General features: G+C 47.2%; 1 protein-coding gene across 5 annotated transcripts in view; it reads left to right on the forward strand.

The window, feature by feature from the left end:
• Nucleotides 1-17243, forward strand: part of RANBP10 (RAN binding protein 10) — an 84750-nt gene that overhangs the window by 23709 nt on the left and 43798 nt on the right. For 3 of the 5 annotated variants that reach the window (XM_036441459.2, XM_036441458.2, XM_045582772.1), the window contains one exon: nucleotides 15790-15957. In XM_036441459.2, coding sequence (XP_036297352.1) covers nucleotides 15790-15957 — 168 coding nt within the window. Of the gene's footprint in view, nucleotides 1-13412; nucleotides 13593-15789; nucleotides 15958-17243 lie in introns of all 5 variants that reach the window. The other 2 variants (XM_036441462.2, XM_036441461.2) reach the window with 2 other exon arrangements.

Consider the following 17243-nt stretch of genomic DNA (forward strand, 5'->3'; position numbering starts at 1 on the left):
TTGATGTATCTTCTTTATAGATGCAGGTGTGTTTGGTGGCGGGTAGTGCTGGGGGTGATCTGCAGCCTCACAGTGGTGTTTCAGCTTGGTGTTGAGGAGCAGATAGGAGTTTGGTATGTGGTTCTAGGTGATGGAACAGTAAGGCCGCTAAGAGTGAAGCCATTTAAGTGTCTAGTGTGGTAGGTTGGCTTCCTGGGGACAGTCAGGCGAGCCAGTTGAGGAAAGAATCTTGTGTCCCATGTCAAGGGGCTTAGACTTCTTTATGTAGGAATTAGGGGTTGGGGGCTGCAGGAATGTTTTGAGCATAGACCAGATATGATCAGGTTTGCTAATAAGCATCTAGTTCGGGAGTACACTAGTAGTGTGGAGGAGGCCCTCCAGAAGGGCTGATGCTGGGCTGGGGCTCCTGGGCAGTAAGAACTATAAGAGCTTGGGCATGTCAGAGGACTTCAGGAGGTGGTTATAGAAAAGACTCCTGTTCCTTATCCTGATTTTTCACAGAGAGGAATGGAGAGGGATAGAGGGCTAGAAACATCGATGAGAGAGAAACATCGACCAGCTGCTTCCTGCACCCCCCCAACTGGGGATGTGCCTGCAACCAATGTACATGCCCTTGACCGGAATCGAACCTGGGACCTTTCAGTCCGCAGACCAACGCTCTATCGACTGAGCCAAACTGGTTTCGGCCTGTTCTTTATTCTGAAATATTTAATTGGAAGCATTTAATCAGAAGTGGACAGTTAAGTTAATAAATTCCTATGGGTGTGTATACTGAGATAACTCCATGTGTCTGTTTTAGTTGAGAAGAATTTTACCAGGTCATTGGGAGGAGTTTCATGGTTGTATAGATAAATAATTTTCTGTTTGCAAGTTTAGAAAAATTTTATCAGTGGATCCATCAGGGCCAGTTGGTCTTTTAGAGAGGACAGTAGGGTTTACAAGTTTTTAAAGGCTTTCCCTTCCTCTTTTGTTAGCTTGTTCAAATAAATTGTTTCTTGTGGCATCACTTTTAGTATATTCTGCTTTGACCATATGATTTTCTTAATTTATAGAAAAACTAGAGGCTCGGTGCATGAAATGAATGGATGGGGAGGGGTCCCCTCAGCCCAGCCTGCACTCTCTCCAATTCAGGACCCCTCGGGGGATGTTTGATTGCCAGTTTAGGCCTGAACTGGTAGTTGGACATCCCTCTCACAATCCTGGACCACTAGCTCCTAATCACTCACCTGCCTGTCTGCCTGGTTGTCCCTAACTACCCCCTCCCCTCCACATGCCTGATCGCCCCTCACTGCCTCTGTGTGCCAGCCTGATCACCCTAACTGCCCCCTCTCCCACTGGCCTGGTTACCCCCAACTGCCCCTCCCCCCTTCCTCCAGCCTGGGCAACTAGTTTCTCTGGCTTCTTTTGGGTTTTGTTCCTGATCAGAACTGACAGTAGCTGAAGCGAAGTAGGTGTGGAGGAGGCGGAGGCAGTTCTCACCTTCCCTGCAGGATCCAGAAGACTCTAGTTTGGCCTCTGAATGGTTGGGTGTGCTTTGCCAGGCCCTGCAAGAGCAGTTAAAAGGTAGCTGGTGGACCCCTCAGGCAACTCACTCCTCTGTCTCCACTCTGTCTTGGAGCAGCTCACCCCTCCAGAAACCTCAGTGCTTTGTGAACCGACTTGCCCAAAACTGAGGTTATCTTCCTGCAAAAATGAGATCCGCGTGCGTTCCCAGGTGTGACTCCTCAGAAATCTTCATGCTCTCCTTTCCCTCATCTCATGGTTCTGCCTGCCACTTCCCAAATGTCTCTCTAATCCGGCCCCCTTCTCTGTTCCTCCTGTCATTCCCTCCATCGGGCTGTGTCCATGGCCTCCTGATTGAGCACTACCGTAGGCCTCTGCTCTCCACTTCTTGGTACACTCTGCCCCTTGCCTGCTTTGTGCCTCTGACCCCTCGGGCCCGAGGACACAGACCCTGCAGGCCCTGCTCAGTTTCTTCTGCCACCTCTGCCCTCCACCACACCACATACCAGCATGTCTGTGTGGAACCCCAAACATGCTGCAGACATTCCCTACTCTGCCCCTTTTTGTCCTGGCGTGTCCTTCCTGCCTGTGACCCTCTGTGCGACCTTGACTGACCCCTTCAGCCCTGATCTGTGATGATACTTGCCACCTGCCTCATGTGACTTTTTTACATTTACCCGGCATGTCCTCGCTGGGTTGTGGGCTTGTTCAGACTTGGACCACATCTTTTTTATCATCACTCTCCCAGAGTGAGCACAGATACACTTGGGCTGTGAGAAGCGGCCATTCCTGCGTATTGTTGTGCTCAGTGCAGTGGCTTTAGCAAGCCGAGTGTGGTGGAACCAATTGTGAGTCCCCACTGGCTTGCAGCTTGCCTTCAGCCAGAAGACTTCTGTTTGAAGCTCAGCCTTCCCACACTGCCCTAAGGCTTGTGGTGCTGATTGTGTGTGAGGCCTCTGTCCCCACCTTCTACCTGTAGGGGAATGACTATCCCCCCTTTTCTGTATGTCAAGGCTCATTGTCATTGAACCAATTCCTGGCTCTGGAGCCACATTGTCTACATTTGCGTTCTGGCAGCTGTGTTACCTGGAGCAAGTTACTGCTTTGTGCCTCAGTTTCCCCATTTTAAAATGGAAGTGATATTAGTACCTAACTCATATGGGATGGCTAGAGGATTAATTAATTCCTATGTAGTGCTTATAATAGTGCCTGATTCAAACAAAGGGTACATAAATATTAGCTATAGTTAATGAGAAAGTTATTTTTTTCCTACCTGACGAAGGAAGTACCTGTACATTTAAGGTTCTTTTATGAATGTTTGTATATCGGAGCAGTTAGCTGGATTCAAAACTACATTTTCTCTCCAGTGCTTATGTTTTCTGGAGTTGAGGAGACTTGTTAGCTGGAGTTGAATTATGGAGAAAGGACAGCACGCAACCAAAGTCAGGATGTTGATGTTTTGAGTGTTCTCTTGTCCTGGCTCAGCCGGAGCCTCTAGGGCTGTCAGGGGCTGAGGGCTGCTGTGCTGGCTGCGGGGCAGATGGTAACAGAGTGCCTCTCAGTGAGGCTGTGTTGCTCAGACTTTCCTGGGAGTAGATGGCATGTCTTAGCTTGCAGGGTCAGAGGTTTCTGTTGGAAGATGTGGAAGCTTTATTGTTTACATTTCGTAAGGTGTTTTTGGCCTCCTTAAGCATGAAACCAAGGAACAGGTGTGGCCCTAAGCAAGAATGTCAGAACCCTTGGCTAAATGGCGTGGAAGCAGGGCAGGGTGATCTGCAGGCAGGTGAGTGTGCCTGCAGCCCCACCCATCGGTGAGCTGGCAGTGAATGGCAGGGGCTGGCATCCTTGGATTGGGGAAGCAGGCAGGAAGAGGCGGCAGGGTGTGGGTAGAGTGTGGGGTTTTGGCTTCTCCCAAGCTTGGGTGCATCGAGGGGGGCGAGGTTAGGACAGATCTTCTTTCTGGGAAACTCAGGCTGTATAGATAGGCGGCCCGTCTACATCAGAGCTGGGCAGCCGATAACTCTCCTTTGCCGTTTCTGTGGAGGAGGCAGCTGTTCTCTTGGTGTGGCATATAGTAATTTTAAATGTTTTTATTTTATTTTATTGATTTCAGAGTGGAAGAGAGAGGGAGAGAGAGATAGAAACATTAATGATGAGAGAGAATCATTGATTGGCAGCCTTCTGCACACCCCCTTACTGAGGACTGAGCCTGCAACCCAGGCATGTGCCCTAACCGAATCAAACCACAATCTTCTGGCTTATGACGGTCAACCACTGAGCCACACTGGCCAGGCTGGCATATATTACTTTAATTACTACAACCCCTCAAAGGAGAACCCAGGTGCATTGGCGTATACTTTCCTTGAACTATCGGAAAAGAAGCAGCAATAAGAACCACAGCTGGAGGTTAGGAGTGAAGGGCATTGTCCCTGAAGCGGATGCCAACCATGCCTCGGGGTGGGGTTGGGGCAGAAGGACTGTGCCTTTTTTCCACAGTATGATCCTGTTCAAATGACCATTTTTCCTTCCCCGAGAGCTTTTTACCAAACCTACTGTACTCATGCTATTAAGAGCATGACCCCAGTGTCCTGACCCCTGTGTTTGCGCCCTGCTTCTACCGGGTGGGACACATTCTGCAAACAGCTGATATTTCACATCTGCCTGTGCCACGGGAGAGCAACAGCAGATAGCAGAGATCAGACAGAACAGTGGGGGTCTGTGCCAAGTTCACGAGGACCTAGCCTACCCTCTGGAGGTGGTGTGGCAGGCACTGCCAGTAAACAACAGGGTGTTGTTCCAGGTCCTTTCTCCCTATCCTGGATGGGTGTCTCAGTAGCAGGCGGCTTTGCGTAGTAGATGTCTCAGAGATTACTAGCACGTAGGTGGGTTTCCTGTAGACTGAAAATGCTATTTTTGTCTGCATCCACCAAAGAGGTACTGCTTCTGTCTCACTCGATATAGGCTGAGTACTCTTGTTGCTCACAGCTGATGTGCCCCCTCTCTGTCCACCATTAACCACTGCCTCTCTTGGAGTATCTTTCATCTCAGAATCTACAGTGCTTCGCAGGGGTCTTCTCTGGGGTTGCTCAGTCCCAGTCTCCATGAAGGAAGCCATGCTTCTTTCCAGCTGGGTGGGTTGACCTATCAGGGCCCCAATGGACATCTGTGTGTACCTCCTCCTGACCTTGGCAGAGCACCTGGGAACAGGCCTTGGAATGATGGTAGGTGCTGTATAAGCCTCCCAGGTGAGTGCCAGGTTGGTGGAGGAGAGAAGCCAATTGGTGATGGCCCTGAAGTTCAAGCCTATCGGGGCCTCAAGGTGGCCCTGCCTCGAAAGGGAGCAGCCAGGAGATTCTCCAAAGCCACCAGGCAGCTGCCCAGGACGAGGGTCTGTGGGAAGATAGGTTGGGGTTTGTGTGACTGGGGCTGCCCACCCCCTTGCTGCCTTTTTCACTCTGTTCCTCTGTCAGACATCCTTGGGAAGAGACCTGGATGGGGTCGACACCCAGAGGCCTTGCATCTCTGGCAACAGGTTCTATCTACTGGTCAGTTCAGAACAGAGGGTGGGCCCAAGGACTAGTAGCTGGTCAAAGCCCTGGTGGTCCACGTGATGGTTAATGGTGCCGATGCTGCAGGACCCGCCACGGCCCATGCTGCAGAACTTGTTTCTTGTAAGAAACCCTCTGCTCCCCTGCTGCTCCTGCCTGGGCCAGCAGCCCTTGGCCCTGTGGCCAGCTGAGCCCGGGTTCCTTTCCTGTGGGTCACTTCCCTCACCTCCAGGGAGACCTGCATTACCACTACATACCAGGGCTGCTTGGAAGCCTTTTGAAATGACACCACTCAGTCAAACCTGGAAATTACTTCTCCTGGGCTTGGTGTTTCCTATCCTATTTTCTTCTTCCAAATACACAGAGGTCAAGATTCTGGATTTAAGGCTATTTTTCAGGGCAAGTTAAGTTTTTTGAGATAAGAGGTTTCATCGACAGCAGAGGGGCCAGTTCTGAAACCCGAGTTTGTCAGTCTCTGAAAACAGATTCTCAAGTGTCCTCCTGTGTAGCTGGAGGCTGGGGCCCCATCAGGGTGGAGCTGAATGGGGACCAGTTACTGCTCCATCCTTTGCCTTCCTAGTGCTGGGCAGAGGGAGACTGTATAGGGCAGTGTTTTTCAACCTTTTTTGGGCAAAGGCACACTTGTTTCATGAAAAAAATCACGAGGCACACCACCATTAGAAAATGTTAAAAAATTTAACTCTGTGCCTATATTGACTATATATAAAGTAATTCTCTTGAATAGGAATCAAATAAACACAAAGAAAGTATTTTATAATTACTTTATTATGAAATATTAAGTAAACAAAATAGTGAAAAATTATAAAATTTTTCAACAGCGGTTGAAAAACGCTGGTATAGGGGCCCTGGAAACATGGAACACTATGTCTGAGCCTCCTTTTGGGAAGGGTCTTGTGCATGTCCATCTCTCAGGATCTGGCAATGTCACAGGCTCCTCCATTACCAGGGGGTTACCTGCCCACTGACTTCCCCCGGAGGTTCACAAGGAGCTCGGTGTAAAGAAGGAAAAGCTAAACCCAACCCCAGAAGAGAGACTCTCAGCCTGACCTAGCATGGATGACAGACCCAGCCTGTCCTATGAAACCTGAGGTGTAGGCGAGTAGCCTTGCCAGATGTGCCAGATGCCACATGAGCCATGTCCTAGCTAGGCCCAGCTAGACTCATCTGGCTGCCCCTGGGCTTCTCCTGCCGTCACATGTTTGTTTCCTTTGCGGCGGGGGAGGAGTGTGACTTGTGGAGGCCCCTTTACATGCAGGTGCTGGTGTGTAGTCCCTCACCATGCCCAGGTTTCAAGTTGACACCTGGCTCTGTGTCAGATAGGGCCTGGGTGCCCCTACGAAGGCAGGCTCCACCTGGTGTCAGCTCCCTGCCTCAGCATTTTTCTCCTTCCCTTTTTGCCATGGCCTTCATTCGGAACACCATGAAGAGAAGGATCCTGGGAATCCCCTGCTTCTTTGTCCTAGAGTTGCCCGAGGCATCGTTTTAAGATTGTGTTAATTCTGGTCCCATGGCTTGGGGTAACAGCCATGTGGGGACGGGGATAGGCCTTCCCTGATGTCACCCTACAGCATTTGTTGAATGAAACACTCGCTTTTGCTTTCCCATTATCCACTGTTGAGCTATTCCAGGCATTGCTCCTGTCAGAGTTTTAAAGATACTTGAGGGTAAGGGAAAGGCATCTATCTGATCGATTTCTGGGGAGAGAGAGCTGTGAGTGGGTAACCACCCTTGAGAAGCAGCTCTGCCATGAGGTCCTCCATGACATGTGCACTCTCTCCTAAGCAAGCTAGCCCAGCTCCTTTCCTCCATTGCCAGCCTCGAGAGTAACAATCGGAGAGCCACTGGGCATGGCTCTTGAGCTCTACTAAGTGCCCGTGAGTCAGGTGGCCTCCCGAGGAAACGGAACCAACAAGAGTGGAGCAGGCCTGGGCTGCTGTCAGGAGAGGTGGATGATGCCTAGCTCCACCTGTGCCTGCTCCTTTAGGGAAAAGGGGAGAAGGGAGTCTGTAGAACCCAGGCTCGATCACTGAGCTTGTGTTAGAGATGGAGAGGGAATGAAAACTCGCAGGTGAGTGCCTTCTGTGGGCTGGTGTTCCATGTCCATTTTTATTTAAGCCAGGAGAACTAAAGGGCTAAGAGGTGACAGAATGGGGAGTTAAACCCAAGTCACTTTGACCTCAGAATCCACTGATGACCAGGATCTATTTATTGGGGAGATATGGCTGGTTTGGATAGCTGTTAGGCTATCTTTAATGAGCAAGACATGGGTTGGACTCTGTCCTGGTCAGCTGTGGGCCAGGACCAGAAACTATTGGGCAGGCACAGCACCGACTCCCTCCCAGTGTTCTGTGATAATATGATGATGATGTGAAATCTTTCCACTTGGCAGTAGGAGTCCTCTTTATTCCAGCTGAAAGGGACTGAAGCTCTTGATGTGTCCTGGTAGGTGGGAGTGGCATAGGGTGGGTTCCTGGAACAATCATGCTGGAGTCTTCTACTCTAGGACACTAACTGGGGGTGGCATCCGGGAGTGTCAAGGTGATAAACCATTTCCTCAGCCACCCCCACACTTCTGTGACTGGGACTTTCCCTCTGAGTGATGATGGAAGGGGAAGTGGGTGGTGCCAGAGCATCTGAACTGGGCACCTGGGGCCTCCTGTCTCCTGGCCTGAATGTGGCTTGGCTTCTTATTACATCATTGGCATCTGATGTGACAGGGGATAGGCTTTTCTGTGGGGGCGTCGGGCTGGCTACTCATCAGTTATTTCTGGGAGTGACAAGGCCCATTCTCTTTGAAGAGGGAAGAAGGGTTAGTAGGGTGGCACTCCCTGTCAGTGTCGTCCCCATCGTGCAGCTCTAGACATCATCTGATCCAGAGCCACTGGGTCCTGACTCCCTACAGGGCCTGACCCTGGCAGCTGTGTCCCCTCGTTTTCTTCTGGCCCTTACATCCCGCTGTCCTCTGAGATAGCTGGCTCTGGCCCTGTGGTGAGGGTCACAGTTTTCATTCCTGGGTCCATCATTCCAACCTCACATGGGGCCCATCCAGAGAGGGGTGACTACATATGCTGCCAGGGCCCACAGGTTTCATGCAGCCTCTCAGTGCCTCAGTTTCCTCACCCCTCAGATGGGGATTATCATACCTACTGATTGGTTTGGAGGCTCAGAATGTTTCTCCCAAGTAGACACACACCTATGGCCCTTTGATGGTGATGTCTAATTGCTACCCCTTCATTTTGTGGAGAAGGGAACCAAGGTCTGAGGAGATAAGTGACTGCCCAGAGCCTGCCATCTTGGAGGGACGATACTTTTAGGCCACACTGGCTGCCCTGGCACTCATGGCTACAGTGTGTTTTTCTAACAGAGGCCAGACCAGTCTGTAGGACCCTAGCCTGAGACTGACAACAACTGACTACAAAATGTACAACTGTGGCTAGCCTTGGTCTTATGGTTTTTCTCCTGGTTGCCCAATTTCTAAGAGCAGTGGAGAGAAGGTTTGTCGAGGGTGGGGTGGCTGAATTAATTTACAGTAACTTCATGCCCTTTAACAGCTCCTCGTCTATTTGTGGCTTCTGATGCCTTTCTCTTGTGTTTGTTCTGACCTTTCTAATCTTTGAGTAGCCAGAATTTTACTCCCGTAGGGAGAACAGACAGCCATTGTGTCAGGAGGACACAGTAGGAAAATCTTCAGTGACTTCATTTTAGGTATTCCGTGCTCACCACTGTTTGTTTAGTGAGCGTGTTCCCCATCGTAGCTTTGCCACGTTTGGGATGAGCCAGTCTTCTCACCTGCCTTGGATAACCACTGGCCAGACATCTCATACTTAATGTGTCCAAAAGTCCTGCTACTTCTGCCCATCTTCCCTGTTCTTAGTAAATGGTACTAGCATCCACCCATTTGCCCAGGAAAAAATCTGGGAGTCACCCTTGTTTCCCTCATGTCATTAGCAACCACATTCAGCTGACTCTGCTTGAGTCTCTCCTGTCACTCAGCTTCAGCCTTGCTAACTGCCTTTCTGTTTCTCTTTCCCTTTACTTCCAAAGTTCTTCCTTCTGATTCTCTCATCAAGCTGACCTCTGCTCAGGGATCATCACTCAGTAAGCTAATTAGACTGTTTATCCTGGTCAGTCCCCATCCCCACTCCAATTTCTAGCCCATTACCTAGCTTTGTTTTCTTCAGAGAACATTTTACCTACCAGTTTTCTTATTTGCTTATGGGTTTTCTTATCTCTCTATATAAAAGCCTAAGCAACTGTGATGATTGGATGACTGGACAACCTATGACATGCACTGGCCACCAGGGGGCAGGCGCTCAATGCAGGAGCTGCCCCATGGTGGTCAGTGCACTCCCACAGCCAACCTCCTGCTGCCTGCTTACCTCCTGTGGCCCCTCCCCCCAGCCGGCCAGCCCAATGGGCCTGGTCACCAGCCAGGCAGGGCTTGGGTGGGGGACCCCACCATGCATGAATTCGTGCACCAGGCCTCTAATATATTATATTTTCTCTGCTCCCTTACTACCACCCACCATCCCCTGTCAACCTTATAGAGTAGATCTGGACTTGATACCTTTCCTTTCCAGGGGATGGGAATTTAGCATAGTGGCCCTAAACCAAGCTGCTGCTGTAGCCACTATTACTAAATGAGGTGTATAACAACTTTCTGTTTTAAACCCCAAGCTGCCTTTCCCACACATACATATATACCTATTTATACACAGAGACTCTTAATTGTGTTTGGAAAAATAGTGGCTCTCAAATGATAGTTTCAATTGAAGATACATTACAGCTCTGATTTTCTTGGAAAAGCTTTAACTTCATAGCTTAAAAGCTATGAAGACATGAGGAGACAAGGAGCTGAGGTGTTGCTTCTCTGCACATATCTTTCCAGATGCTCAATAACTTTTGTAGCCATAGGGGATTGTATTAGTATCCTATTGCTGCTATAACAATAGTAGTGGCTTACAGTTCTGGAGGACAGAAGTCCTAAAATCAAGGTATCAGCAGGATGATATTCTTTCTGAAGTTATTAGGGAAGAATTTGTTTCATTGCCTTTTTTTAGCTTCTATTGTAGAATCCACCTACATTCCTTGACTCATGGCCCCATCCTCTACCTTCAAAGCCAGCAGTGTAGCATCTTCCATTTTCTTGGCTTCTATCATTACATCGACTTTTCTGACTTGACCTTCCTGCTTGCCTCTTACAAGGATCCATGTGTTGCATTGTGCACCCCCCATAATTTAGGGTAACCTCACCATTTCAAGAGTGTTAATTTACTCAGGTTGAAACCCCCCCCCCTTTTTTTTTTTTTAGCCATGTAAAGTAACATATCACAGTTCTGGGGACTAGGACAGGACATCTTTGGGAGGTCTTATTCAGTGTACCACAGGGATTGACTTTTCTTCCTTTGGGTAAATCTATATAATAGATAAATCATTTGGGAATTGAAAAAACTCACACAGGAAGTATATGTATTTTCCAGTGAAACTGAGGTGATGGTGAATCCTGAATTGACTTAAATAATTTTTTTGTTTTTTTAATTTAATTCTTCAGTTAAAAAAATTTTTAGATCCAATTTATAGTTAGAATTAAAAATCTAAAAATTCTGTTGTAGTTTTGTAAAAATAATTCTATAGTTTATTTTTGAAGGAAACTATTCAAAATATTTCCATTTTTATTTTAGGTCTTTGAAAATGTAAACATCTGTTGTTTTTGGTGAAAGTTATTGAGCTCCCATATACGAACACAAAAATATCTCCCATATTTCCTTGAGTCGCTAAATAAGAAGTGGTTCTTTCGGATTATTTCACTAGCTTTGATAAATCAAATGGCCACATTATTATTCGTTTTTCTAGGGTATCTACTGCTTCACTGTGGTAGAAAAACTACAAAAAGAAAGCCTTCCAGCTCATGTCTTCTACCTTGTAGATAGTAAAGCCTGCAAAAAAGATGTGCCACCCAGGATCATCCTTGTGGGAAAAAGAAGTGGGGTGGGGGTTGGGTGGAGATGTGTCTTGGTCTGCTGGGTGAGGCAGGAGGGTGGGTGTGCCTTGAAGAGAGCAGAGATGGCAGTTGCAGTCCTCAGACAGGAAGTACCAGTCAGTGCCTGTGTCTTCCTCTAGGGCTGAGCCTGGGCCTTCCCTCATTGCAGGCCTGCAGGCCCCCTGACTCACTGCAAGACAGAGGTCCCAGGTCCATAGCTCCCTAAAATCCATGCATCTGACCACTCTCATGGTGATGGGGCAGGGGGTTGGGTGTTTCCACTGCCAGGCTAGTCACCACCCCAAATGGGACAATACCTGTGGCAAGAAGAATATGGATTTGGAACTTAAAGATTTGGGTTCAGCCTGGCCAGTATGGTTCAGTGGTTGAGTATCAACCTATGAACTAGGAAGTCACAGTTCAATTCCCAGTTAGGGCATATGTCCAGGTTGTGGGCTCGATCCCGAGTGTGTGTGTGCGTGCGGGGGAGGGTGGGGGGCAGCTGATCAATGATTCTTTCTCATCATTGTTGTTTCTGTCTCTCTCTCCCTCTCCCTTCTTCATGCTGTGTTATTTCCGGAGTCATTTCTTCTTTGAAATTGATAAAAATGTACTCTATTAAACAACAACAAAATACTTTAAAAAAAAAACAAAAAGATTTGTGTTCAAATCTTAGCTTTGGCACTTCTCAGCTGTGTGGGCTGATGAGCAAGCCCCCAGTCTCTTGGTGCGGTAGAATGGCAGTACTTGTTGAGCCAAACACGTAGGGTTATCCTGGTGCTTTTCTAACAGGTTGCTACGTTGTGGTCAGTTACTGTGTTGCATGTGGCAAGTCCACATGCTCTAACTGAGAATCCAGGAAGGGAGGGAAAGGAAGGACTACTGTGTATGATGTGGATATGGACCATGAGCCAGGGGAAGCTGGTGAGCATGGTTGGGCCCATCAGGCTCAGTCTGAGCCAAACCTGGAGGGATGTTTGTCACTTTGGTCCTCACTGCTGTCCAGCTGGCTGTTCTTCATCTATGGCCTTCTGTAGACCAGGAGCCTGAGGAGAGGCCTTGCCTAAGATAGCCTTATCAGCCTGCCTCTCGATGGGGGAATGGGCATCGGTGGGAAAATGGGCATTGCTGTGTCCATGAGGTCATATGATTTGCATACCCACCAGCAATAGTAAAGCCCTTCCCATTCCTGGGTATGAGGAGCTTAGAAGTTGGGTTAATACCCAGAGCAGCAACATGTCCCCTAAACCAGGCAGCCTCAGTGTCTCTGGGGAACTGGGAAGCTGAGAACAGAGCCTGGCTCCTGGTCCATGCTGTGGGCCTTTAAAACCAGCCCTGAGCAGTTCTCCTGATAGTAGCTTTGTGACTTGGCGGAGACATGCCTGGAGGGGAGCAGCAGGGTTTTGGGCTCTGCACCCATTAGTGAGAGCCATTCAGCTGTGGCCTGTTTCCCTCTAAAGGCCCTTGGGGGGGAATCTTCATTTAACCAGAGGCTTCCTGGCTGAAGACATGAAGGATCAAGATACATAAGGCTTGGGATGGATGCTGTGATTATGAGGAGCAACGTGCCCTTGAGCCCACTGGTTAAAATGCAGGGCTGAGTTTAGGCTCCAAGGTCTAGTCAGCCCCACCTCTTCAGTCATGCTCTCTGCCTCCCTTGCTAACCCCTATCATGCATCTGTTCTCACCCCCACACCTTTGCTTAGAGCCTGCCCACAACTCTTTAAAAAAAAAATATATATATATATATTTTATTGATTTTTTACAGAGAGGAAGAGAGAGGGATAGAGAGTTAGAAACATCGATGAGAGAATCATCAATCAGCTGCCTCTTGCACACCCCCTACTGGGGATGTGCCTGCAACAAAGGTACATGCCCTTGACCGGAATCAAACCCGGGACCTTTCAGTTTCCAGGCCAATGTTCTATCCACTGAGCCAAACTGGTTTCGGCTGCCCACAACTCTTTTCTTCAACCTTCACTTCTGCCACCCATGCCACTTGGGAAGGCAGGGTGCCATTAAGCATGTTTACACAGGCCTGCTGCTTGGACACTAAGGAAGCAGCAGAGGCTGAGAAAGTTACTGGGAGGGACTGCCTTGGGGATTAGACCTGCCCGCCAGCTACTCACTTGCCTACCCTGTGTGGGTCCTGGGCTTGCCTGGGCCCTGTGGGCTCCATTTCTGTTCCTTAGCATGGCAGGCAGGTAGGCCCCTCTGCAACATACATCCTCCTGATCTACTTGCATTCATGCCTTTACCTTTACTTCTCCCTCCTGGAATGACCCTCTTCATTCTCTCCCCTGTATAAAACCTTGGTACACATTGGAGGTCTCACTTCTGCTCTCATCATTTCTATTTAGCATTGTATTGGAGTTCCTGGTCAGTGCAGTAAGTCAGGAAAAAGAAATAAAAGGCATGCAGAGTGGAAAGGAAGAAATAAAACTGTCTATTACCAGACAGTATATATTAAAATATTCTGAAGAATCTTCATAAAAGCTACCAGAACTAATTGGTGAGTTGAAAAGGTTGCAGGATATCAGGTGAATATATAAAATATCAAATATATGTATGTTTTTAATAGTGTTGAGATAAAATTTATGTATCATAAAGTGCATCCATTTAAAGTGTACAATTCAATGGTTTTTAGCATGTTTACAGAGTTGTACAAATTATCATAATCTAATTTTAGAACATTTTTATTACTCCAGAAAGAAACCTTGACCCCATTTCCTCATCCCCCAAAATATTTTGTTATAACAGCAAGAAACAATTGGAAATTAAGTTGAAGTATTTAGAGATAAATTTATCAAAACATTGTTGAGAGAAATTAAAGAAGACCTAAATAAATGGAAAGAGGCTATATTCCTGTGTTGGAATATTCAATATTATTAAACTATTCTCCAGATTGACCTATAGATTCAACACAATTCCAGTCAAAATCTTAGTAGAAATCTGAGACATTGTTCAGAAAATGGAAAGACAGGCCATAGACTGGGAAAAAATATTTACAAAACACACAAAAGAATTTAGATCCAAGATGTATTTAGAACTCTTACAGCAATAAGGTACACAACCCACTTTTAAAAAAGGGTTAGCCTGCCTGGTGTGGCTCAGTGGTTGAGCATCGATCCAGGAACCAGCCCTGGTTCAATTCCTAGTAGGGCATGCCTGGGTTATGGACTCAATCCCTCGTAAGAGGTGTGTAGGAGACCGACGATGGATGATTTTTTCTCTCTCATCGATGTTTCTATCTTTCTTCCTCTCTAAAAAATCAATGAAGACATATGATTTATTTATTTTTAATATGTTTTTATTAATTTCAGAGTGGAAGGGAGAAGGGAAGAGAGATAGAAACATCAATGATGAGAGAGAATCATCGTTTGCCTATTGGGGATCTAGCCTGCAACATGGGCATGTGCCTTTGACTGGAATTTAATCTGGGACCCTTCTGTCCTCGGGCTGACACTTTATCCACTAAACCAAACCAGCAAGGGAAAAACATAATTTTTAAAAGGGGTTAAAGATTTAAACAGTTTAATAATTTTTTTAATAAACCAAAGGTAAATAAGTATGTGAAAAAAGGTTCAACATCCTTGGTCATTGGGAAAATGCAAATTAAAGCAAAATGGTATTAAGACCCTATTAATTGGCTAAAAGAAGAAAACAGAGACAACTGACAATATCAATTGCTGATGAAAATGTGCAACTCATGTACATTGCTAGTGGGAAGGCGAACCAGTACAGCCACTTTGGAAAACAGTTTGGCAGTTTGTTATCAAGTTAAACATGTACTTATCTTATAACCCAGCAGTAGCCACTTCTAGGCATTTACCCAAGAGAAATGAAAAACTTATGTCTGTGTGTAAATATGTATTGGTTTTATTCATAATAGCCAAAATTGGAAATGACTTAGATGTTATCAACTAGTGAATAGATAGACAAACTGTGGTATATCCAATAATGGAGCGCTATTCAACGGTAAAGAGAAACAAAATACTACTACATTTAACAATGTAGATGAATCTCAAATGGAAAAAAAAACTAATTACAAGATACTCCATATTCTGTGATTTCATTTATGTTACATCTGGAAAGGCAAGACCATAGGAACAAATCAGGGACTTGGGTGTAGGTGGAGGGGGATTGACTACAAAGAGGTAGGAGGAAACTTTTTGGAGTGATTGAAACACTTTATATCTTGATAGTGGTGGTGGTAATATGTGCCAACATTTGTTAAAATCTGTTAAAATTTAATTGAACTGTCAGTTAAAATGGGAGAATCTCATTACATGTAAATTATACTTCAGTTAAAAATATTTTTTCATAACTTCTTGGCTTTTTGGCTAAGATCAAGTATAAAAAATTTTTTTTTAACCCACCATGATACACCTCAGAGCTCATTTCAAGCCGCCTCTCCTTGAGAATTTCCCTGACCCATCTTCTTGTTGCACGGACTTTTAGTAAGTCCCTTCCAGGTCACTCATGTGGTTCCTGCTAACCACAGCTTGGGCTGCTTCTTCAGTACGGCTGTCTCAGCTCCTCAGGGATAGTGAGCTGCTGGACTCACTGCTCATTTGGCACAGCCAGACCCTGTCCACAGTCGCTGTGAGAGGCCAAGAATGCTGACTGATGTGGTGGTAGGCTGGGGAGATGAGTTCAGACCTGGGTGAGCTTCTGTGGCTGTCTTGCTTCTCTCAAGTACCTCTACTCAGCTGTGACTGCTCTCTTCTCCCACAGGTTGGGATAAACATTCCTACGGTTACCATGGAGATGATGGGCATTCCTTCTGCTCCTCCGGAACTGGTCAGCCCTATGGTCCCACATTCACCACAGGAGACGTGATTGGCTGCTGTGTCAACCTCATCAACAGCACCTGCTTCTACACCAAGAATGGCCACAGCCTTGGTGGGTACATAGGGGAACTGAAGGTTTGCTCTGAGGAGCCATTTTGGTTGGTGAGAGGCCCAAGTACAAGCTTTGAAGCCAAAGCAGTGTTACAGATCCTTTGCTGAGTCTAGGGAACTGCAGCCATTTCCAGGCACTGGAGCCTGCAAGGTGAAGGGAGGGTTGCATGGGCACTGTCTTTGTTAATCCATCCATTTAGGATCATCTATCAAGCCCAGTGCTGAGAGAGCAGCATTGTTGTGGTCATGCTCCTGGCCTGTGTGATATTTATTGGAGCAGGGTTTGGGGTTAGTGAGAAGTTAGAGGGTCCCAAATACATACTTGATTGGTAATGGTTTGCATGCCCCTGGCCTGGGCCCAGCCTTTGGCCTGCTCTTCTGGCACTCAGGGCGATGTTTGCTATGGAGCAATATTGAGGGCTGTTCTGGTTCAGGAGGTAAACAGACAGGCTGGAGTCAGATGGGGTCGGGTCTCTTTCAACCTGTTTATGGTTAATAGATAGCAACCTGGACAGACTTAAATTTAAAAAGGTCCCTTTGTTCCTAGCTGGTTTGGCTCAGTGGATAAATTGTCAGCCTGCGAACTGAAGGGTCCCGGGTTCAATTCTGGTCAAAGGCACATGACCTAGTTGCAGGCTCAGTTCCCCCAGAAGGGGGTGTGCAAGAGGGAGCCGATCAATGATTCTCTCTCATCATTGATGTTTCTGTCTCTCTCTCCCTGTCCCTCTCTGAAATCAATAAAAATATACTTTAGAAAAAGAAAAAGGTCCCTTTGGTGAAACTGAAAAGGATGGACTGATTGGTGTAAGGGCCAGCAGAAGAGGCAGGTGGCCTGAAGCAAGGCAGTGGTGGATGCAGGAAGTGGGAACAGGGGTGGCCTGGCAGGTCTTAGTGACAGATGGGTGCCTTAGCAAGAAGGGCAGATGGAAAAATGGCTGGATTGGTGGTGATATCAACTGGGATTAGGAACCCAGTAGGAGCAGCGATCAGTGGAGGGTGATGGGGCCCTGGAGGGTCCCTTGGAAGAGCCATCCTGTGCACATGTGGAAATTTAGGGATAGAACTTAAAAGAAAGGGAGGATGGCTATCCTGATGACAAATACCAAGGACTGACTGGTATTTGGCCCTGAGTGAGAAGAGCCCTTGGCCAGAGTGGTCCTGTGGTGGTGCTTAACGTCTGGGCTTTCCCGCTTTCCTGCAGAGATCTCTAATTTGGCAGAACCATACCAGCCTTGCCAGGAAAAAAGTTGGGTGTTTTACTTGGAACTCAACTCCTAGGAGAACCAC

This window comes from Pipistrellus kuhlii, unplaced genomic scaffold (assembly GCF_014108245.1).
Source record: "Pipistrellus kuhlii isolate mPipKuh1 unplaced genomic scaffold, mPipKuh1.p scaffold_m20_p_17, whole genome shotgun sequence".
NCBI classification, from domain to species: Eukaryota; Metazoa; Chordata; class Mammalia; order Chiroptera; family Vespertilionidae; genus Pipistrellus; species Pipistrellus kuhlii.